Source organism: Monodelphis domestica, chromosome 4 (genome assembly GCF_027887165.1).
Source record: "Monodelphis domestica isolate mMonDom1 chromosome 4, mMonDom1.pri, whole genome shotgun sequence".
NCBI lineage: Eukaryota > Metazoa > Chordata > Mammalia > Didelphimorphia > Didelphidae > Monodelphis > Monodelphis domestica.
In genome coordinates this window covers 59,004,799-59,030,038 of record NC_077230.1, presented here as the reverse complement: position 1 = coordinate 59,030,038, position 25,240 = coordinate 59,004,799, and the positions used below count along the sequence as shown (strand labels likewise).

Genomic DNA, 25,240 nt, shown 5'->3' with positions numbered 1-25,240 from the left:
CTGGGGATAAAGCTGCAACTGTGAACATTCCTACCCCAGGCCAGGAAAAGCCTCTGGCAGCTTTGTAGTGGGCTGGGCTGGAGGCTAAGGAATATGAAAGTCTCCTGAGGAGGAGAGGTTTTCTTTGGCACATCTTTTGGGAATCCCTACCTTAATGCCTAGCATAATACCTTGCACGTAGCATATATCAAGTGCTTTATAAATTCAAACTAAATCAAATTAAGTGCAGCCCTCCCACCCCACCCCAAGTTGAAGATCAGGAACTCCACAGAGACCTTTGAATGGCAGCATTGCTAGAGTATTGGTCTTGCAGGAAGGGGGAAAGTATTTATTAATGAGCATCTACTATGTGCCAGGCACTGGGCTAAGTAAGCACTTTACAAATATTCTTTCATTTGACCCTCATAATAATAGGTTTTATTATGATGCCCAGTTTAAAGTTGAGGCAGACTAGGGTCAAATAGCTGGTACTTTCAGAGGCTAGATATGAACTCAGAGATTTCTGAGTGGAGGACCCAGCACTCTACCCACTTGTGGTTCAGTCATTTTGGTTGTGTCCGACTTTTCACAACCCCATTTGGAGTTTTCTTGGCAAAAATACTGTAGTACTTGACCCCTTCCTTCTCCAACCCATTTAACAAATGAGAAAACCAAGGCAAAATGGTTAAATGACTTGTCCAGTATCACTCAGATAGTCTTCGTGGCCAGTTTTTAACTCAGGTCTTCCTGACTTTAAGCTTGGCATTCTATGCCCTGTACCACATAGCTGGTAGCGAGTCCCAACTCTACCACTACTTGAAACATCTGAATTTCTCCAGCTACAGAACAGAAAGGTTCGCTCTCAGCTCTCTTCTAGTTAGTTACACTATTCCAGGATCCTCTGATCCTTTCTTCGGAGACCCTTCTTGGAACAATTCTAGACTGTGCCTAGTCATCCTGACCCACCTTGAGGAGAACATTAGGTGTGCCCTAAGACGAAGCCCCAATGCAAATGATCCAGCTAGAAATAAATCTGTTATCCGATGCTCAATATTTTAGATAGTGTAGTGGCTTCCATAAGTATATATTAGTTTGAGCAACAGTGCTCCCTGGTGGTTACCGAATAAATGTCATCCAGCTAATCTCAACCAAGCTCTTTTCTTCTACCTGCCAACTCTATTTATATTTACTACCAACTTCTCATTCTCAAAACTATGCTATTAATGCTCATCCAGGCTCAGTTCCTTCATCAAAACTCCCACTATCATCGTCATTAGTTATTGAGGTCATGTCTGTCCTTCTTACTACTTCCTATTAAATAATATATGGTAGGAGGCAACTCAGTGGATTGAGAGCCAGGCCTAGAGATGGGAGGTCCTGGGTTCAAATCTAGCCTCAGACACTTCCCAGCTATGTGACCCTGGGCAAGTCACTTAACCCACATTGCCTAGCCCTTACCACTCTTCTGCCTTGGAGCCAATACAGAGTATTTAAGAATCAAGGAAGGCAGGATAGGGTCAAACAAGAGATGGAAAGATCAGATATTGACATCTCAGATGTCAATGGACTTAAATGGATGGGAAGAAGAGAATTTGATTCCAGTGTTCGTTAAATATACTTCTGTGGGCAAAAATCTCTAAGAAGAAATGGAGTAGCCCTCATACTCATTAAAAAAGGTGAAAAAAGCATTTCTGGGTCATGATCTCAAAAATGACAGAATAAGAGCTATTCAAATCGAAGGCAATCCATTCAGCATCACAGTAATACAAGTCTAGGCTCTAACCAGTGATGCCAAAGAGGCCAATGTTGATAAGTTCTATGAAGACCTCTACCATTTTCTAGAAATAACACAAAAAACAGGTGTCACATTCATCAAAGGAGATTGGAATGCTGGAGCAGGAGATCAAAAGATAATTGGAACAACAGGCAAGTTTGGCCTTGGAGTACCAAATGAAGCAGGGCAAAATTTTGTGAAGATAACTTCCTGGTCATAGCAAACACACTTTTTCAACAACCTAAAAGGAGACTCCACATATGGACCAATCACCAGATGGTCAAGATCAAAATCAGATTAATTGTATACTTTGTAGCCAAAGATGTAGTGAGTTAAGACAAGACTGATCTGACTGTGGCTCAGATCATGAGCTTCTTATTGCAAAGACAGGTTAAAGAAAGTAGGGAAAATCATCAGATTATATAGGTGTGACCTAAATAACAGCTCTTATGAATATAAAGCAAAAGTGTCAAAAGATAGAAGGAATTAGGAAACTATGCACAGGGGTTCACAGGAGGCAACAACAATAACAAAAAAAAATCCCAAAGGAAAAGAACAAGAAAACAAAATGTATGTCTGATGAAGCCTTACAAATAGCCAAGGAAAGAAGAAAAAGGAAAAGTTAAAGAGAAAGGGAAAGATATACCCAACTGAATACAGAATTCCAGAGAATAGCAAGGAGAGATAAAAAGGATTTTCTTAAATGAACAATGCAAAGAAATAGAAGAAAACAATAGGATGGGAAAAAACAAGAGATCTCTTCAAGAAAATTGGTGTAAAAACAGACATTATAATACACAAATAATGATAACTTGACAGAAGTAGAAGGTTTTAAAAGAGGTGACAAAAATATGCAGAACTATACAAGAAAGATCTTAACATCCCCAATAACCCTGATGGTATAGTTACTGATCTGGAGTCAGACATCCTGGAGAATGAAGTTAAGTAGGACTTGGGAAGAACTGCTAACAATAAATCTAGTGAAGGTGAGAGGGTTCCAGCTGGAGCACTTAAAGATCAGCTTATGTCCCAGTTCTAAAGTGGGGCAATGCTACAGAATGTTCAAATGACTGCACAATTACACTCATTTCACATGCCAGCAAGGTTACATTTAAGATTTTGCCAGCTAAGCTTCAGTCATTGTGAACCAAGAATTACCAGAAGAGCACGCTGGTTTTCAAAGGGGCAGAGAATCTAGAAATTGCCAGAACTTCTGGTTTTGGTGAAAGCAAAAGAATTCCAGAAAAGCATCTTCCTCTGTGTCATTGACTACACTAACTGTGTGGATCCCAACAAAATGTGACAAGTTACCAAAAGAGATGGGACTGCCAGAGCATCTTACTTGGCTCCTGAGGAATCTGTTTGTGGATCAAGATATATCAACTAGAACCAAACATGGAACTGATTAGTTTAAGATTAGAAAAGAAGTACAACAAGACTGTATATTAACATCTTATTTATTTAACTTATATGCAGAGTACATCATGTGCCACACCAGGCTGGATGAGTCAAAAGCAGAAATCAAGATTGCCAGCACAATCTAAGATGATACTATTCTGATGATAGATAGTGAAAAAGAATTAAGGATTCTCAATGAGGGTGAAAGAGGAGAGTATAAAAGTTGACTTGAAAGTTAACATAAAAAAAATTAAGATCTTGGCACCTAAGTTACGTCATTTCCTGGCATATAGAAGGAGGAAAAAGTGAGGCAGTATCATATTTTATATTCTTGGGCCCAAAAAACACTGCCAACAGTGACTGTAGCCATGAAATTAAAAACCCCTTACCCCTTGGAAGGAAAGCTATGTCAAATTTGGACAGCATACTAAAAAGCAGAGACATCATCTTGATGACAAAGGTTCATATAGTCAAAGCTATAGTTTTTCCAGGAGCAATATATGGCTGTTAGCGTTGAATTGTAAGGAAAGCTGAGAACTATATGAATTGGTGCTTTCAAATTGTGATGGTGGAGATTTTTCAGAGTCCCTTGGAGAGCAAGAAGATCGACTTAATATTTAAAGAAATTTATTCAAACTCTTCACTGGAAGATCAAATTCCTACGCTGAGGTTTAAATACTTTGGCCACACAATGAGACCAGACACATTGGAAAAGATCCTGACCTTGGGAAAGATTGAAGGCAAAAGGGATGAGATGGGTAGATGGTGTCAAGGAAGCAAGGAACATGATCTTGAATGGACTTTAGGAGATAATGGAGAATAGAAAGACCTGACATAATATGGGTCACAGAGTTGAATATGACTGAGAGCCTGAACAACTACAACAAAAACAACAATGGTAGACTCAAACACTAAATTATTCCAAAATTTAGACTCCTTGCAGGGGCTTTCCTCACAAAGCCACCTGTCAGCATTGAGAAGAAATACCAGTTTCTTTCAAACTAAAGAAGGCAGAGAGCTGTTTCATATAATAACAGGAAATCAGAGCAAGAAGAATTCTGATTAGGGAACATCCAATTTGACCCTTTTATTCTATGGAGTTTATGGTGGAGATACTAGTAAGTATGCATGACTGGCAGGCAAGGCCATCTTATTCTGGAGCTTTATTGGGAAGTAGAAAGGAGTAGAGTTTTCCAAACATCACTTCAAGCTAGGTATGGCTGGGAGGAGGTGGTAAGAGAGGGGATGGAGATGGTTCCTATCAAAAAAAAAAGTGAGACAATGTAAAAAGCAAAAGGGTTTCATTACCTACTCTGTGTGTGTATGAGAAAGAGAAAGAGAAAGACAGAGACAGAGACAGAGAGACAGAGAGAAAGACAGACAGACAGAGAGAGAGAGAGAGAGAGAGAGAGAGAGAGAGAGAGAGAGAGATGGAAGTTCTATAAGCAGGAAGATAAGAAACCCAATTAGTGAATGAGTCTGAGACAGGGAAGGTCCTATTACAGAAAGGATAGTCAGGGATCCTGTTAGTTAGGGGGAACACAGAAGAACCCTGTTAAAGAAGGCATTTGGAGGCTCTGTCATTAATCAGGTCATGTTAGAAGGATAATAAGAAGTAAGAATAAGAAAGCATCTTAATGAGGGGAGTGATTAGATTGAACCCTTTGGGGAAAGCTGCCTAGAGTAAGAAGAGAGAATTTTGCTTTATCACGGAGCCTAATTAAGGACATGCCAATCACTAACCTCTTCAAGATCTTAATTAAACTCTCATCCAAGTCAGATTATATCTTGATTTCCCAGATCCTTTCCCAAAAGAAGCTAGTACTGAGCCTTTCTCATTAATGTTAAGTTTTACTTGAATAATTCCTTTTTTTTTCAACAGAGCATACAAAAGTTGCTGCTCATTAGGAAATGGTTGAGGATCCCTGTTACATGTGATACTCATTTGTCTTCTCATGAAATGAAGTCTTCCACTTCTTCTACATATTGAAGTTCCCTGGATAATATTCGCACATTCCTCTTCTAAATCTTTACAACTAATAATAATTATTTTGCATTAATAGATTCCAGTTGTTGGTGCATTTTGACTTTCTTTTATTAGTAATACTCTCATTTTACATACCACTTTTCCTTGAAAAATTTCCAAATATTCTCCTACACATTTCATAAGCACCTTTGGAGGTTTATGTGGAAGAGAAGAAATTAAGTTTCCTTCCATATAAACACAGATGACAAAACCTACAAGTATGCATAAAAGATGAAAACTGTTTTGTTCTGTTTAATCCTAAATGTTCTTTCAACATTTCCACTTGTATCTTTACCTATGTCCAGGGAACAAACATTAAATTAATAGATAAGAGAAACATATGTATATACACACACACACACACATATATATACATATGTATAAAGCAGCAATGAATAAAGAGTCTGAAGTTAAATTAAATAAAAATGCATACTCTATTTTCTGTGTTCGTTTCAATCATTTAAAAAAATGTCACTGGATTCATTCCTTTTTACCTTTTGCTCCATGGGGAATCACAGTCACCCAATCAGGTCCACTAGAGTGAATTGGCATCTTGATGTTGACATCACTTGAAAAGGAAGAGAAATAACATAAGCTTAGAGTAGCAAACACTTGTTTCTCAGTTGGTTGGTTTTTTTCCCCCAAGTTGGTTATCTTCATTTGCAAAGGTAAGGAAGTAATAGATATGAATTCGCATAATTTAATTTATTTACAAATGAAATGATAAACATAGCTCTCAGAAATACACTATTCTCAATAATCACCTAGTTTTTAGAATTTTTAGATTTTTACTTTAAATTTATTTAAAATTCTAAATAAAAATATTTTCTATTTTTTTAAGATTTTAGGTTTTTATTTTTGAAAATTTGCCCATAGTCAGATAAAGAGAAAGGACTTTGCACACATGGGATTCGAACCCAAGATTAAGTTATTAAGTCCATTTGTTTCTAGCAATAACCGTTATGATGATGTAGTTACTTTAATGTAGCAAACTAAGGTTTTCCACAGGCCTTTCCACTGCACAGTGTATAAGGCCAATCAGTCTTTTAAAAATATTTAAGTAAATTTTTGAGTATCAAATTGCAAAAATGTTTTTTGAATTTAAATATAGAGATACAGTCAAAAGAACAAGTTTTAGAATCAGAAGACTTGGGTTCAAATTCCACCTCTGTAACTTGTTATCTGTATAACTTCAAACAAGCCTCTTAAGTTCTCAGGACCTCAGTTTCTCACCTACATAATGGGAAGAGGGAAAGAACTAGATGAACTCTAAATTCCCATTTGGTTTCAAATCCATGATCGTATGACTAGCTCTCCTTTATCAACTTTACAGCATCACAGAATGAAACACAACATATTGTAGAAGCTAGCAGAAATTTGTTTTGAGTATGTTACAAGGTTTGTTCTCTTTTTTTTTTCAGTAAAAGTGAAGTGTAAGGGAAAGAAAATAAATGCTTACTAATTAGGAGAAAAGAAATTTCAATTAAAAAAGAAGCTCAGAAGCTTTTCTAATTTTTTTCTAAATTTTTAAAAATAAGCATAATTTTATTTTAATGACTAACTTTCTCCAACTACCACCAAAGTCATATTCCTTTTCCTCCCTACCACTAAGCAATTAAGGGATATGAAAGAATATTGACCTATTCTCAGCAAAAATCAATGTTGATCTTCTCTGTGGATGAACTATTTTAGTAAATCAGTAGATAAATAGGGGCAAAAAGAGAGCAAATGGATTTACCAGAATCCACTTCAAATGAAAGTGGAAATAGAGAGATAATAGGTAGATATACATATACAGAGTACATATTTGTATAGCTATATATAGACAGATATGCATATATGTGTATGTATATATACATATTTAGTATTGTTCAGTAGCTTTTCAGTCATATCTTTGTGATCCCATTTGGGGTTTTCTTGGCAAAGAGCCCAGAATACTTTGCCATTTCCTTCTCCAACTCATTTTACCAATGAAGAAACCAAGGCAAAGAGTGTAAGTGACTTGCCCAGGGTCACACAGCTAATTAAGGGTCTGAGGCCAGATTTGAACTCAGGAAGATAGGTCTTCCTGACTCCATGCCCCGAAGTGGCTGCCTACATACACATATACGTATATAAAGTCATGGCTAGAAGTCTGGATGTGCTTCCTTTCTTCCCTATTATTTTCAGCTGTATGCGGTGAAATTTAAGGAAAATTTAACCATAGCAGGAAAACTATTAATGATAATTATTCATATTAATTATATGTTATATGAATATACCAATATAGTAATATACTAATAATTGTTACTCATAACAAAGGGCAGCTTGTGTAAAGAAATAGCCCACAACAGAAGTGAATGCTCCGTCTTAGAGCACATACCTTTGGAAGAAAGCACTCTCTGCTGTAGTTAAAAGGCCCTTGAGGTACCCTCCTTTGTAATGGTTGATTCTGCTGCTACAAGGGAGTTTTTTGGGTTGGAAGCAAAACCAGGGCTCTCCAGTATAGAGGTCTGTGAAGTTACACACAGGCAGGTTTCCTGGTAGACATACATTGCATATGGTGATCTCTGAAATCCTCCCTGACCGGAAGAGACTTTTAAAATAGACTCTATCTGGCCTCTCCTCCTGTAGATGCTGAAGGACCTGGATTGCTTCACTAGGGTGAACCAGAACTATAGAGACAGTCACCTTGCCTGGCCAAAGCAAAGTAAAAAAAACTTTGTAGAACCCATTTTGGTAGTCTACAACTCTCCCCACTGCACCAGCTTGCAATTTGGGTGAGTGGATTCTGGCCTGCAAATAATCTCCGCCATACTTCTTGGGCCTCCCCTGGAAATCTTGTACTTGCACCAACACCTCGAGCTGGCTCCCCACCTTGAAGAATGCTCCAGAGTTTAATATCACAAAATAACTAGAGGAGGGGTCAGTGCTCTTCACAAAAGGAACCAAATCAGTATAAGACTCGTGACTCTGCAAGGCTTCCAGTAAGGAGGCCTCTTCCAAACGCTCCCTCTTGGACAAGATTTGGTGTTCATAACCACAGTAAGGCTTTCTGCTAACTCCTGTTGCTTCAAGGGGAATATCCTGCCCGCTGGTATCGATGAAGGTAGCTGAAACACTTTCATGATCCAAGTGCTGAGGAGAAGAATACAAAGAAACAATAACTTCCTTATATTTTTTTTCATTTTTCATTTAATGAATTAATTTAGTTTTTTCCATGGTTTCATGATTCATGTTCTTTCCCTCCCCTTCTCCTTCACCCCTCCAAGAGCCAAAGAGCAGTTCCACTGGGTTTTACATGTGTCATTGATCAAGACCTATTTCCATATTATTAATATTTGTACTAGGGTGATCGTTTAGAATCTACATCCCCAATCATATCCCCATCAACCCATGTGATCAAGTAGTTGTTTTTCTTCTGTGTTTCTACTCCCACAGTTCTTCCTCTGGATGTGGATAGCGTTCTTTCTCATAAGCTCCTCAGAATTGTCCTGAATCGGCCATAGCACTGCTAGTTTTATACCCCAAAGAGATAATAAAGAAAAAGAATATTCATAGCTGCACTCTTTGTGGTATCAAAAAATTGGAAAATGAGGGGATGCCCTTCAATTGGGGAATGGCTGAAGAAATTGTGGTGTCTGATGGTGATGGAATACTATTGTGCTCAAAGAAATAATAAAGTGGAGGAATTCCATGTGAACTGGAACAACCTCCAGGAATTGATACAGAGTAAAAGGAGCGGAACCAGGAGAACATTGTACACAGAGACTGATACGCTGTGGTACAATCGAATGTAATGACTTCTCCATTAGTGGCAATGCAGTGATTCTGAACAACTTGGAGGGATCTACGAGAAAGAACACTATCCACATTCAGAGTGTAAGTATGATATTAGAAAATAAGGGGGCAGCTGGGTAGCTCAGTGGATTGAGAGCCAGTCCTAGAGATGGGAGGTCCTAGGTTCAAATCTGGCCTCAGCCACTTTCTAGCTGTGTGACCCTGGGCAAGTCACTTGACCCCCATTGCCTAGCCCTTACCACTCTTCTGCCTTGGAGCCAATACACAGTATTGACTCCAAGACAGAAGGTAAGGGTTAAAAAAAAAAAAAGAAAATAAGTATTGTTTTATTAGTTTAGAGATAAGAAGTAAAGTGGCTGCTTGAGAAAAGAACTGGAGTTTGAAGCAGAGCTGAGAGAGCATGTTAATTTCAGATGTGACAGTTATAACTGCTTTTCTGTGTCAATTATTCTCTGGCAGTTGGGAGTTGCTCTCTGGCAGTTGGCAGAGACATTCTCAGAGACTCTCTCTCAGGGCTGGAGGAGGTAACATCTTTGCCTCTCTCTCATTCTGAGGGAAAGATCTGAAGGAGCTCAGTGTTTTCCTTTTCCAACTTGGGAATATATATATATAGTGGTTTTTATAAATTGTTTAACTCTGAGAAGACCAAAGAAAAACCTTTGGTCTTTGGTTTGGACTCTGAGTCTGTTAATACTCAGAGTCCTAACTGGATTCTTATTGAGACTCAACCAGCTAGCCTTTGCTATTTTATAATTTGAAGGGTAAGTTAAGATTTATAAGGCTATTAATGGTCATTTTTATTTAGATAGTATAAATTTGGGTTAGTCAGATCAGAGCAGATTAGTGTAGCCTGTGAAACACAGGAGAAGTGGTGGATTTAGAATCCCATAGAATTAGAAATCCTTTATTTATCCATCTATATTTCAATAAACATTTTATGTTTATAATAAGAGTCTCTTTAGCATCCTTGCACCTGGCCCTGAAGGGAAGTTCACATTTGAGCTTCACTTCATCACTGAGTATACTTTTGATTAACTCTATCAAAAGTATCCAAACAGTTTGAACCTGATTGGCAAGTTAAACAGTTTTGAAAGGTTTTGAACCTATATTGGAACAGTTTTTCCATCTAAGTATTTTATTTTATAACTCAACAATTTATTATTATAAGAGGAAAAACCATGGAAGTAGAAACACCAAAGAAAAACAACTGCTTGATTGCATGGGTCAAGGGGGATATGACTGGGGATGTAGACTGTAAATAATCATCTTAGTGAAAACATCAACAACATGGAAATAAGTTCTGATCAAGGACACATGTAAAACCCAGTGGAATTGCACATTGGCTACGGGAAGGGGTGGGGGGAGAGGAGGGAGGGAAAGAATATGATTCTTGTAACCAAAAAATAATGTTCTAAATTGACTAAATAAAATAAAAAAAAAAGAGTTGTCCTGGATCATTGCATTGTTGATAGAAAAAAGTCTATTACATTAAATTGTACCATAATGTAGTAATCTCTGTGTATAATGTTTTCCAGTTCTGCTCCTTTCAATCTGCATCAATTCCTGGAGGTTGTTCCAGTTCCCATGGAATTCCTCCAGTTCATTATTCCTTTCGGCACAATAGTATTCCATCACCATTAGATACCCCAATTTGTTCAGCCATTCCTCAATTGATGGACACCCCCTCATTTTCCAGAAAAACTTCCTTATATTTAATCAAGTAAATCACCTCTAATGTTATTGCAATTAATATCAATAACTTTTTTGGAAAACATTGTTGTGTTTGCAAAGAGGATTGGTGTTCCTAGGTTTAAAATGTCTATAGGAATACTCTGGTTTCTCTTCAAATCATATAAATCTTTCACCTAAAATGCCTATAAGAGGTCCAGTTGTTTTGTTGTTTTGTTTTGTTTTGTTTGGGGGGGGGGTGATATCTAATGCATTACTATTAATTAATCTTAGGAAAAAGGAGATTGTGGAATGCCTGCTACCACTCATATTGGACATTTGAAGAATAAGAAAATGTTGGCGCTGGAAGAGAACTTGGAAGGTCTTTAACCTAACCTTATTTGACAAATAAGGAGGCTGAGGTTAAATGACTTTTTTAAGGTCATACAGGTAATAAATAACAAAAGTGGTATTTAAACCCAGTTCATCTCATTCAAATCCTGTGTTCTTTCTGTAATTATACATTCTGTGGTCACTTTCAGTAGTGATCTATAATTTCATGTTTTATAGATATCTATTTTAGTTTTTAGCTAGTTAAGGCTTCTCTGTCCCATAAAGGGAATGTGGATCTTATTTAGACCAAGTGAAAACCAGAAGTAACCCTGGTTCTTTTTTTCCTGGCGTATCTTTCCTTACACTTTTCTAGGGCAAGTAGGCAGCAAAATGGATAAAGTGCCAGGTCTGAAGTCAGGAGGAGTCATCTTCCTGAGTTCAGATCTGGCCTCACTTACTAGCTTTATGACACTAGACAACTCCAAACCCTTTTTGCCTCAGTTTCCTCATTTGTAAAATGAGCTGGAGAAGGACATTGCAAACAATTGCATTATCTTTGCCAAAAAAACCACAGATGGGTCACAAAGAGTTGAACAACAACAAAAAAATCCTTTTCTTGTGAAAAGTTATTTCTTCTCTAATTACAACCTTCCATATTATAAACTTCCATGTCCTTTGATTAACAGTAGGAAGCCATCCCCTGGCCACTATTTCCCTATCTCTGATATCAGAAGTAAATAACTAGTTAATCCTAGTCTAGTCTAGGTGAGATGTCCCTGCCCTATCACATAACTAGTGTGGAAGAGCCCCATCTAATACCAAGCTCTTTATATTCCAATATGAGTATTATTGCCATTAATTATCTTTCATAAATACATCTAGAAGCTAAGTGATCATAGTCAAAGGAGAAACAGTATGGATAGGAAATTGGACTTGGAATCAGAAAGATCTGAGTTCAAAACCTACCTCACTTGTTTAGTAGCTAATGTGATTCTGGGAAAGTTATTTAACCACTCTCTGCCTCAGAATCCTCATCTGTATAAACAGAAAGTTAGATTCAATGACTGCTAAAGTACATTGTAATTCAAAAATCTACAATTCCATGGTCTGATGCCCCAGGAAACACTGTTACCTGATTTTGTTGAAGATATTAGCTATTAGTAATCTTCCTTTGAAATTCTCTTTTTTTTTAGTACATTTTTTTCAAAGTACTTTAAATCCCATACTCAATTTTCTCTCTCTTAATTCTTTCAATAGATTTTGATGTTTTGATCATTTATGATGAGTGTCTTTTGGGCATAATAAATCATTCTTTAGTTTTCCAAAAGGCATCAAGCAGTCTAACAAACCCCATCATGCTCCAGATATGAATGAAAGTTCCAAATTTCATCCTTCTGCTGTCAATGTACTTTCCCCCAAAGGCCAAGGTTTTCTCAAAATGTCAGGCCATTTGGTCAAATACCCTGCTGTCTTTATGCCAAAATAGTTCTCAAATTGCATAAGAAGCAGAGGTAATTCCAATAGAGATTTCCACAATTCCTTAAGCTATTATTTAATTACTTATTTTGTACGCACAATTAGTTCACTTAAATCAATTAACTGACAAAGATTAATTAAGCACCTATTACTTACCTAGCACTATGAAGGTTCTGAGAACATTAACATAATGATTGAAACAATTCCTAACAACATTGCATTCTAATGGGGGTGACTAGAATATATAAGTGTATTCAAAATAAATGTAAAGAGAATAAATAAAAGTGATTCAAAATACTTAAATGTGGGAGCAGCTGGGTAGCTCAGTGGATTGAGAGCCAGGCCTAGAGATGGGAGGTCCTAGGTTCAAATCTGGCCTCAGCCACTTCCTAGCTGTGTGACCCTGGGCAAGTCACTTGACCCCCATTGCCTAGCCCTTACCACTCTTCTGCCTTGGAGCCAATACACAGTATTGACTCCAAGTCGGAAGGTAAGGGTTTAAAAAAAAAATACTTAAATGTAAGTTAGCATGAGACAAAAGGACACTCACAGTAGAGGAGATCAGGCAAATTTTCAAGAAGGTGTTTTTAAGGAAGAGAATTCTTTGATGTGAAGGAAAAGAACTATATTCCAAATATGATACAGAAAGTTGCAAGTTGCAATAGGGCTAACTCCTTGAAGGAATAGTTAGCTTTATTATTTCAATTGAAAGTAACTCAAAAGGAAAAACAGAATTGAGTCTAAGGGCATTTTTCCACTGACTTTTGCTTCTACTTTTTAAGATAAAATCTACAACTTTGGAAAGGATCTCAGTTTTCAGCTCACTTTTAGATGTAAATCATTTTCCAGGGTCTATGGCTTGAATTATAGTCATACTGTCTGGAGGGAACAACATCAAAGGCTTTGCAAAATTTGAAATATATACTTATTTTTATGACAGGGCAAATTCAACTCTCTGACAGAGGCTGCCTAAATCTATGGGACTGAAAAGGAGAAAAGGCCAAGAAGAGTAGGTATAGAGATCAGAGAGAGGACAGAGCATGTGGACTAGAATGAAATGGGGCACAGGATTAATCATAGATTTTGAACTGGGAGGGAACTCAGAGGTCATTAAATTCAATCCCCTCATTTTATAGATGAAGAAACTGAGACTTGGGAAATTAAGTAACTTGACAGGAGTCAATCCAGATGTTTTTGATGCCAAGTCAAATCTGTACCATGCTGTCTAGAAAGTAGAGGAGAAGGAATGGGGGAGGGGAGAAGGGGACCAAAATATTCCTACTTAACAGTTAATAGTTTAAAAGGTCACCAAATTGTAACAAATTTAAATTTAATTATGAGTCTGTTAGTAGCTTTAGCAATTTAGTTTAATCAAAGTAGAGATAGTAAAGAGAGGGAAATGTAAGAAAGAGGTAGGGAGGAGTTTAGCTAAGCTTTGTGAGCCTTCAGGTTCCAATCTCTAGGCAAAAGTCCGTGAGAGTCTCTTCAGCAAGAGTCCCCAGAGTAAGCGTCTCCCTTCAGCAAAAGTCACCAGCTCAGTAGTGTCTCCAGCAAGAGTGTCACCAATTCAAGAATTCAAGAATGTGTCTTCAGAACTCTGGTCACACCTTTATAAGCCGTTTTCTCCACCCACTAGCTCTCCCATGTCACATCTCAGGAACCAATCATAGTTCCTTAATTTGCCTGTGGGATCAATTTCCTGTCTCTTTGGTTTCAACTTCCTTTCACTGTAGGTGTGTGTATCCTTGCACATCTCAAAGGACCTCCAGGTCCCTGATTGATTAAATTAAAAGGGAGAGGAATTCCAAGTCCCTGATTCATTAAATTATAGGTCACTGATTGATTGCATCAAAGAAAACAAAGGGAAGGTAATTCCCTTTTCAAAACATCCAAACTAAAATAATTCCTGCTAATGTTTTAACCAGTGAATATGATATGAACCCAAATAAAGTGAAACCATAATCCAGTTTAAAAACACGGACATATAATGGGTTTCAGATAACCCAGGAAATAGTTTTGCTCTGGCAATTCAATATACTACAAAAGCAACCATCTACTTTCCCTAAAAACAAGCAAATTCCCCTTATATCTGGTCAGTAGGTGGTAGAGATGAGCCCTGAACTTAACAGTCAGAAAGATCAGAGTTCAGACCCTTACTAACTGTGTGACCCTGGTCAAATCACTTAATATCTCTCAATTTCAGTTTTCTCAACTGTAAAGCAGAGATCAAGATAGCACTAACCCCACAGAGTAGTTCTAAGGATAGTAACACATATATCAGATATGATGATGATGATGATGATGATGATGATGATGATGATGATGATGATGAGACCCAGGAATGCCATATTCATCTCCTCCTCTTGAAATAATGACTCCAAGGTGGTTACTCACACCTGGAGAAAGCCTAACTTGTTGACCTATGCAGTCTTGGCTACTTAAAGCCTGGAAAGTTTTAAAATTCAAGTATAATCCCAAAGATATCAAGTAACTGCCTATTGTCCAATGGGGCAGTCTCACACTGTCCTGATTCCCAGAGGCTCCCTGGAGAATCCAAACTAAGGATGCCATAAAGGTTTTCTTCCTTTCAGGGCAGACTTGAGATGGTCCCCTGGAAAACTAAAAAGCCAAAATAGAACTAGTAGATAGTTAAGGACTATCAAGTTAATATATCAAGTTGTAACATTTCATTCCCTATCACCTTGTTGAGCACTGGGTCTGGAGTTAGGAAGAACTGGGCCCCCATGCCCCCATTTTGAGTCTAATTAACTGTATGAACTAGAATGTAAACCATCCTCGGAACTGGTATAAGGACCAATGTCTCAGTCAGTAGAAATGTCTAAAAATGGAATGGGTTGTCTGAGAAGAGAGTAAGTAACCCGATCATAGGAAGTATTTAAGCAGAAATTAAATGATCATATGTCACACACATGTGTGTGTAGTAGATCTGTGCTTCAGCTGCATAAGGGGCTAAATGAGCTCCAAGTTCTCCTTACGTTCTGATAGTCTCTAATTCTTTTAACAGAACTCTATGATTTTTGTTTTGCTAGGTCATATTCATTGACAGATGGGCAGTTAGAGTAGAGTGCTGGGCCTGGAGTCAGGAAGACCTCATCTTCCTATGTTCAAACCTGACTTCAGACATTTACAAAGACGTGTGATCCGGAACAAGTCATTTAACTCTGCCTCAATTTCCTCACCTATAAAATTGGGCTAGAGAAAGAAATGGAAAACTACTCCAATATCTTGCCAAGAAAAACCCGATTAGGGACATAAAGAGTTGGACATGCCTGAAAGAAAAATGACTCAACAATAACAACACACTGGCTTACAGAATCTACTTGGACAAAGTTCCTTTAAAGAGTCTTTATTGGCTGAGCATGAAAAATGGGTGGGGTGAGGAGGATGAATAGGTAAAAGATGGCGCGGAACTATTCTATTTACCAGTTGCCTTAACAATTGAAATCCCAGGAGTTATCATTGCATGACACCATTCAGATGCGGGTCAAGCTAACCTCATTCTCGAAAGTAAAAGTACTCTCCTGCCAAAGTCCTATCAAAAATCTTTTCTATCCATTTTTATCTTATCAGATTTTTCAAACAGGATTTATTTTTTTTTATATTTATCCACTACCTCCTACCCAATGCTCATTTCAATTGTTTTTAGGAAGATTACAGATTTTATTTAATGCTCATTCCAGAGGCTTAGAAAACACTGACATTATGATTAACAAAACATTTCCATGTTCCTTTCTGGCTTTTAAAAAAAGGGAGGAATTTAACAAAACAAAAAAGAAAAAAAAAGAATGATGTGGCACATATGGAACATCTGTTTCTCTGGACATTTCCAAAACAATCTAGCTATGGGGTTGTAAATGGTCCTTCAAGCAGTTCAGCTCTTCTTATGGAATTCCCTTAGGTGCAAGCCATCTGAATCTACTGATGAGGACATCTGTTCAGTACCATAAGCTTTATTCCTATAAAGAAAATTTACTAAAGCCTTTCTTAACCACCTTATCTCTCCTTAATCTGGCCAGCAGTTCCATTCTCTCCCAAAACCCTAGCTCTAAGCTTCTTAGCCTTTTTGTGTGTTATGAATTTTTTGGGCAATCTGGTAAAGCCTAAGGATCCCATCAAAAAAATAGTATTTTTATTTGTTGTTGCTGTTACTTGCAAAGATTTCCACATAAGTTTTCCAAAGTTATATGATCCAAATTATCTCCCTCCTTCCCATCCCCCCACTCCTGAAGCTGACAAGCAATTTGATCTGGGTTATACATGTATTATCATGTAAAACATTTCCATACAGAATGCTACTTTTAAATGAATAAAATAATTTATAATATTATGAAGGGAACCAATTATATTTAAATATAATTGACAAAAGAGTTTTGAAAATGAGCTTCTGGACCTAGGTTAAGCCGTATACATTGGGGCAACTTCCTGTTACAGGACACAATCACAGATTGTTGGGGAAGTAGGTTTGCCTATGAATATATTTTTCCTTTTCCAAGGGTGACCTCCTGAGATCTTTATCATATCTTGGTTATTTTAGTTGGTCTTTTATTGTTGTTGTTGATTGAGGACCATACAATGTTTCATAGGCATCATTCTCTGTGTAAATTTTCATTATATTGCTATATGAAAGTATAGGAAAATTGGGGGAAAAATGTTCTGAGATTTAGAATAAGTCCTTATCTTACTTGTTATTTATGTTTTTATTTCTTATTTTATTTGTGAATGCAAATGAACAAATTTGATTAACTGAAAGTTCTAAAATAATAGGATTCTACTTTACTGAGGTTTTACAATAACAGTATGGTAACTTAGAGTACTAGATATAAATTGGATACCATAACATATGGTATTTTAGAGTACTGGTGTAAAAGTGAATTCTTTGTTCTCTTTGAGTTTACACTTGTGAAAGGGAATCCTTTATTCTCTTTGCCTAATTGGAGCTAACACTTTGGTTAACAATAACTTAAGTACCTCACTAGATTGGGAAGACTGGATTAACTCTTTTATCTGCCTTTTGATTGAATCAACACAAGCTTGAACTAGGTGAAGGAGCTTTCAAACCATTTAATGAATTCACACCCTACTTAGTGCTAGGTGAGAAGCCAGCAAGATACCTGGAAGAGCTCCACCCCCTTTTAAAACTCAATCAGTCAGAAACTTGTTGTTTTAAAAATTCACACCCTCAGAAACTCAATCATTCAGTTACTTGTGAACCCCCTGGGATGTGCCAGACAATTTTGGGAACTGTGATTGGCCCCTGTGAAGAGGGGCAGAGACAAGGAGTCACCATAAAAGCAAGCCCTAAACTCAGTCTGGAAAGAGGGTCTTGGAAAATATTGTCTGAAGAGACTGTCTTCTGGAGATAGCCTTCTTAACTGGGGAGAGTCTTCAAGGGAGGTTGGGAGACTGAAGCTTGGATAGAGGGGTTGGAGCTTGACTTCAATTTAGACTCTGACTCATGGATTACTTCACTGGGTGAGTGAAAGGCTGACTCCTTTCCTAGTTTCCTAAGAGACTAGCTTCCATCTTGGAGGAGGCCACATGGTTACTCACTACTAGCCTTCCTGGATGAGAGCTTTAGGTTGCTATTCCCCTCACATTTCTCTTTATTATTTACTCTCTGTTTATAAATATTTGTGAATAAATTTCTGACTCAAAATATAATAAATATTGGTGACCACATAATTTCATATAATTTAAGTCCAACCATTAAATTTAACCTTACACTGGTATATATGGCATGGTAATTTAGAGTACTAGATCTAGACTGGATCTAGAGAAGGAATTATTGTTTAGTCATTTTAGTCATGTCTGACTCTTCATAACTCCACTGGGGTTTTCATGAGTGGTTTGTCATTTCCTTCTCCAGCTCAATTGACAAAGGAGAAAACTGAGGTCAATAGGGTTAAGTGATTTGCCTAGTGTTGTATAGTCAGTAAGTGTCTGAAATCAGATTTGAACTCAGGAAGATGAATTTTCCTGACTCCAAGACCAGTGCTCTATCCATTGTACCACCTAGCTGCCCCTAGAGAACACTTTAGTTTTGCAAGGTGATTTCCTTTAAAAAAAAAAAGAAAGAAAGAAAACTTTGAAATGCTAGTAGTGAAAATGTTATTATTTCCATCTGAGAAGATATTTTTTACATATGAGATCAGCTTAAGTGACCTGCCCATGAGTATATTCCTAACTGAATATCTGAGGTGGGATTCTATCTAGATTTCTTGGTTTCAAGGTTAGTGTACCAAGTTGCTCTCATGGTAGAGTTCCATTCAAAAACAAGTCAAGGTAGAAACAGGTTGGCTATCAAAGTACTAAGCAGGGAATCAGAGGCATTCTAATACAAATGTAGGTGTCTGGCCTCAGTAGTACGCCAAGTCTTCAAAACTGCCCAAGTTCTACCAGAATTTTCTCAGGCATCCATAATTTCTAGTTATAGTCATATTTATTCTCCTATATGAGGACATATACCAGGCTGTCCTCTACTGCCCCTTGTAGATAAATTGGGAAGTATTCGTAATTTGTTCTGTGAATTCCCAAATGAAAGATTAAATTGAGGAATGTGTTTGCTGTTTCAAACAGTTTAGCAATAGTTTGGATTAGTTTGTTTATGGCTGAAAAACCAGACCCCTTACATCTTTCTTCTCTTACATCTCTCATTGTCCTCACTTGTGGCTTAGCAGGTAAATGTGTTTTTCCTTAAAGTGGTGCAGGATTCCCAAGCTTTGACCATAGTCTCTTCTTTTAAGGAAGTGGAGTTTGGAGGGGAGGGGTTTAAGTCATTTTTTAATAACTCATGTTCTGTTTAATTTTATATGCAGGCATTCGGCGTAATTGTTGTTTAATTTGTTTCAGTCTTGTCTATCTCTTCATAATCTCACTTGGGGTTTTCTCGACAAAGATACTAGAGTGGTTTGCTATTCCTTCTCCAGCTCATTCTTTAGATAAAGAAACTGAAGCAAAGAGGGTTCAGTAACCCAACCAGGGTCACACAACTAGTAAGTGTCTGAGGCCAGATTTGAACTCATGAAGATGAGTTTTCCTCATTCCAGCGCTCTTACTACAACACCTACCTGACCCATCCTGTTTAATATAGGGCTCTAATTGTGAGTTTCAACAGAAATGATATTGATTGGATGGAGCTTATGTTTGCTCTGATAAAGCCAGTACGTAAGGCACAATCCTAAATTTTTTGCCAGTTTCTCTTTTTCTCTCACTTATTTCATGGTCAGAGGACCTGGGTTAAAATTTCAGCTTTGCTGTTGAATAACTACTTGACCCTACTGAATTTCAGTCTTCTCACCAAAAAAAGGGGGGTATTGGTAGACGATCTCTGAGGTCCCCTCCAGTTCTAGCCCTGTGATATTCTAAGTAACAAAGTCTTTCCCTGGTGTCCAGCCTGATGGGTTTGAAGATGCCTCATGTCTAGGAAAAGGCTGAGGACTTCCTAGGTGGCAATTTCCTCCCATTCCTTATATGCAGATAGACTCCAGCCATGGGGCTTGCACACTATGGAGAAAGGTTGTTGTTTTTTTCCCATCCCATTAAGCTTGTCCCTTGATTTCCCCATACTGGCCATTCATTTTATTTTAAATAATGGACTATTCAAAGTAGCCAACCACAGGCCAAAACCTCCTGGAACTGAGGAGGCTTGCCCTACTCTTGTTATCTTCTCATCAGTCCTAAAGGTTCTCTATGGCACTATCCTTTTTCCCACTTAAGTCTCATAAGAAGTTTCATTTGACCATTGGGTTCCATTGGGGCCAGAGAAAAATCCCCAATGATGGTAAATTAAATCAAGAGGGCTTTATTTGTAAAATATCTATAAATTATTAGCTTCTAGTTCATAGGACATAGATCTAAAACAGGGAGTTTAAAACTTTTAGGTGGGTCATGGCAGTCTAGTGACGCCTCTAGACACCTTGTTAGTGTTTTTTAATACATAAAATAAAATGTTGCTATTCAGTCACATCCAACTTTTGTGTCCCCATTTGGGATTTTCATTTCCTTCTCCAGTTATTTTTACAAATTAGGAAACTGAAGCAAATAGGGTTAAGTGACTTGCCCAAGGTCACACAGTTAGTAAGTGTCTTAGTCAGGGTTTAAACTCAGGAAGATCAGTATTCCTGACTCCAGGCTCAAAATTATATCCACTGTGCCACCTACCATAAAATAACATGCACAGGGTTAAAAAGAAACCTGTAATATTAAAAACAGTTACTAAAAGATAAGGTATCCCAAAAGTCTTAAGTATAATTTTAAAGCATTATTAATTTATTATATTATATATTAATGTTATATTATAAATAATGATTATTTATTAAGCTTGAAATCTCATATCTGTGGGGGAAGATGAGATTAAGTGTTGTGTAATTAGAATCTGTTACCCTAAAAACTACATTCCCAGCACCCCACTCTTCTCACTTTATGTGCTGAGTTAGGGAGGATATAAATTTTGTGTAGCCCTGCCTCTTGCTCTCTTCTCTTCCTGCCATTGTTTTGATGGAGCCAGCCTTTGAAACAAGCAAGGAGAGCTTGGTCACGTGGTCTTATTTTGTTAGATAATTACCTTTTTATTCCTTTACTTCTAATGATTGTTAATAAACTGCATAAAATACAACACTTGGAGTATTGAACATTAATTTAAATCCTACAGTGTGTAATTCTCAGAGGAATATATATATGGCTTGTAACCCCAATATTTGAATGAAACTGCCCCCTCCCATTCTTTTTTGACCTATTTTTTTAACCATGCTTCAGTCTGGGAATGAGGACAAAGGCAGCCCCCAAAAGATCCAGGAAGGATGCCAGCTCTAAAGAGTAAAAGACAAGCAGGAGGAAGGAACAGGGAGTTCAGCTATCATGTCTCTGTTCCTTCATTTGTATCTTCATTTGTCCCAGTCTGAAGACCACCTGACAGATCATGATTTTTCATAAGGTGGATGGGGGGTTGGGGGGATGTAATTTTGAAAATCATACACTGGAAATTGTGTCACAGCTCCTGCCTCCCCCCGCACCCCCATATGGGGTTGGATGACTGAGGGTAGGGGGGATCTTGTGTCCATATTATTACAAAAAGTCTGTTCTTGCACACAGACAGGGGCATTTTGTCTCAAGCACTCAGCTTGAGGGTAGTGTCCTTTCCCTTCCCCACCACCTCTCTAATAAAGCTGTCCTTGTGTTAAACTGGAAAAAAACACAGAACTATTAAATAGTCAGGAAAACCACTCTTTAATCATGGATAGGGGTTCAGCACTGAACTCCACTGAGCTAGATGACAGCTCCAAGGAACAAAAGAATTTGGGGAACTTATATACCTTTTAGGAAGCGGAGGGAAAGATGATTGATTGACATTACCTTAGCTACAAGGAAATGGAAGTGTTCAAACTTTACAGATAGGATATAATCAAGCTTGGGGACAGGAATCATAGCTAGAGACTAGGGGTAAGGGAATGGATTATTTACAAGGGATACTAAAAAGAAAGTCACTGTCCAGGTGCGGGTCTTCTTGGAAAAGGGTCTCTGATACAATGGGAGAAGCTACTGGGATAAAGAATATTTTAGCATTTGATTAAAATCTGTTAACTCTACCCTGCTAAGTCCATTCAAAATCTTAAGATCTATTGTTCAGTCTGAAACTGCTAGTCTGAGATTCCCTTCAGGGTGTATTTTCATGGGAACAGGGACAAGCTTTGGGGTCTCCATCTTTCAGGCTGACTAAACTTGGGGTTAATCAGATCTTACTATGCTACAAGTTTGGGGGTTTCTAGATTCCACTTCAATACTTGCATTCTATCAGCCTCTCAGTTTAAGTGACTAAATCGAGTGATCTTGATTTCAAGATCCTCCAAATTGTCACTGCTCACATAAGGATTTGAAGAGTATGAGATATAGAAGTACACACCAAAAGGTACCCAACAATAGTGACAGATGCAGAGACTTTGTCCAAGTTCTTGGTACTCAAACCCTTGTCCCAAGATTGAGGTGCCAGACAACACACCATTGCGTCAGTCAGTCGATTTTAACCTAGCAAGTGTAGTTTTTAAGGTTAAAGCATGAAACTTCACTAAACAGATATTTTTGAAAATAAATTAATGGGAGAACAGGAGAAGAACCCTTGATCAAACTCAAATAAAAACAGAGGTCACTAAACCATACATAAGGATAATTAACAGTAGATTTTATTGTATTTTCATTTATTTTATCTAACACTTCCTTATTTAATCTAGTTAAGGCTTCATTCAGAAGTGTTGTGGTCCAGGTGTGGCCATGAGTTGCATATTGGATATTCCTGATCTAGAAGATGTCAACGTGGAATCTAGAAGCCCTCAATCTTGTAGCCTAGTAAGATTCAATGACCCTCAGTTTAGTTAGCTTGAAGGTGAAAGTCTCAAGTTTGACCTTGTCACAGGAGTTTCTCCCAGAAGGAAAGTCCAACTTCACTCCTCTCAGAATAACAAGAGACCTTAAAGTAGTTAAAATGAGGAAGGCTAATCCCATCAAGTATTAAGAATCATTTTTTGTCCCAATGGTTTCTTCTCTTAGGCCAAAGTCCTTTACCGACAATCATACTGTTATTCCTGTCTGGGATTCCTCATTTTCCTTTGTTACCATTGTAAGGCCAATAGATGATAATGCACAAAGACAATAGTCATTCTCGGTTCCAGAGACTACAACTAAAGCCAATCAACTATCCCTCTCATCCTTAGTCCCTATGTTCACTTAGAAAGGGATTTAAGCTTCCCAACTTTAATGGCTCTTAGGAGTGGTCAATCAACCTCTCTCAATTGACCAGAGCAACCAGGGTCTTGAGACTCTGCGTGGATGCATAATGCACAACCCTGTGTGGAGGCTTTGAGGAAAGCACTGAATCCCTTTCCTTAATTAAAGAGTAGGGTTTTTTTTTCTATTTAATAGTTTTGTGTTTTTTCCCAGTTAACAAAGATCATGGAGCTACAACTGGAAAAGACCTCAGAGACCATCTAGCCCAACTCCTCATTTTAAGGGCAGAGGACCCAGCAAGACTGGGATTTGAAACCAGGTCTTCTGATTCCAAATCCAATACTTTTTCTACTGCACTATGGGATGAAGAAGAGGAAAGGAAAAATTAGGAGAGTACCCATACTAACTGCTCTGACCACAATAAACAAAAACTCCATTCAGTTGAAATGTGAGATATCTTCAGTTAGGGTCACACATTAAACTAGATAACTGTGAACAAAATTGAACAGAACATAGGAAGAAGTGTTTTTTTTTGTGTGTTTTTTTAAATTTAAAAAAATTCCCTAAAAATGAGAGCCTATAGCCAAACTCTTTCCTCATTTTAATTTGAAAAATAATACATTAATCTGCTAAGCCGCAAATGAGGACAGTGAGAAATGTCAGAAAGGAATAGGAAGGGGATCTGATTTTTATAGCCACAAACAAATTTAGAATGTAGAAGGCTAGTAGACATTTCTAAAGCCTACCCAAGTATTAGCCAAATTTTACTGAAACTAAGAGCTGGGGGAGTCAAGAATTGTGAATAATTTAAAAAACCTTTTACAAAAATCTAACTAGTTCCCTCATATTCCATTCCAACTCCACATTCTGACATATAAACTGTTGAGGACTCCACTGAATCATATTTAAACAAAATACAATTATAACTCACATTTGGAAGGTTCCTTCTGGTTTAACAAAAAGCTTTTCTCAATAATCCTATGAGAAAAGTGGTAAAGTATATCATTATTTTCTTTTTAGAGGTGAGGAAAGAAAGGTTCAGAAAGTTGGGACTTGCCCATAGTCAAAGTTCTTAAAGTATCTGAGATAGATTGAACCACCTAGGTCTCTTGTCTGCAAGGACTTTAATTATGCTATGCCACAATGCCCATTGGCAGCTTAGTGGCACAGTGGATAGAGCACTGGTCCTAGACTCAGTAAGACTCATCTTCCTGAGTTAAAAGCTGTGTGATCCTGTGTAAGTCACTTAAGCCTGTTGGCCTCAGATTCCTCATCTATAAAATGAGCTAGAGAAGCAAATGGCAAACTACTCCAATATCTTTGCCAAGAAAACTCTAAATTTGGACATATAATTACCAAATAACAAAGCCAAGTGATAACTATATCTTTGATTAACAGAGCACTTTTTTTTTAACCCCTTACCTTCCATCTTGGAGTCAATACTGTGTATTGGCTCCAAGACAGAAGAGTGGTAAAGGCTAGGCAATGGGGGTCAAGTGACTTGCCCAGGTTCATACAGCTGGGAAGTGTCTGAGGCCAGATTTGAACCTAGGACCTCCTGTCTCGAGGCTTGGCTCTCAATCCACTTAGCTACCCAGCTGCCCAACAGAGCACTTTTTAACTAAATAGTAAAGCACTTTAAGAGCCATTTGACTTTACCACATACATTCTAAAAAAAAGAGGTAAAGAATTTCTGCACCTCACCATATGTGCCTATAGAATAAAGATGGAGAAACTTCCAGAAAGATAGCAGAGTGAGAGATTATGAGAAATCTCTCTCCTTAACATGCCCTCCAGAAGAGGCAGAGAAATGCCCCCTCAAAGCAAAACTACTCCAAATCCTACAAATAAACTTAAAAACCATCTAAAACAATGAACACACCAAAGAACTTTAAGGTAATCAAAGAATATTAAGTAATATAATAAGGAAAGAAAAAGTTTGAGGAAAAAGATAATAAGAGACATAAAGGGAAGCAACAAATTGGGAAACAATCTTTATAATAAAAACCTCTGACAAAGGTCTCATTTCTCAAATTTATGAGGAGCTAAGTCAATTTGACCAAAAATCA

The 25,240-nt window shown here is 37.6% G+C and overlaps 1 protein-coding gene across 2 annotated transcripts in view; it reads right to left on the bottom strand.

Annotated features, from left to right (window-relative positions):
* The window catches only part of NXPE3 (neurexophilin and PC-esterase domain family member 3), a 57,997-nt gene that overhangs the window by 15,902 nt on the left and 16,855 nt on the right, over positions 1-25,240 (bottom strand). For both annotated transcript variants that reach the window (XM_007493537.3, XM_001370005.4), the window contains 2 exons: positions 7,540-8,294; positions 5,672-5,745 (listed from right to left, as the gene is read on the bottom strand). In XM_007493537.3, coding sequence (XP_007493599.2) covers positions 5,672-5,745; positions 7,540-8,294 — 829 coding nt within the window. The remainder of the gene's footprint in view (positions 1-5,671; positions 5,746-7,539; positions 8,295-25,240) is intronic.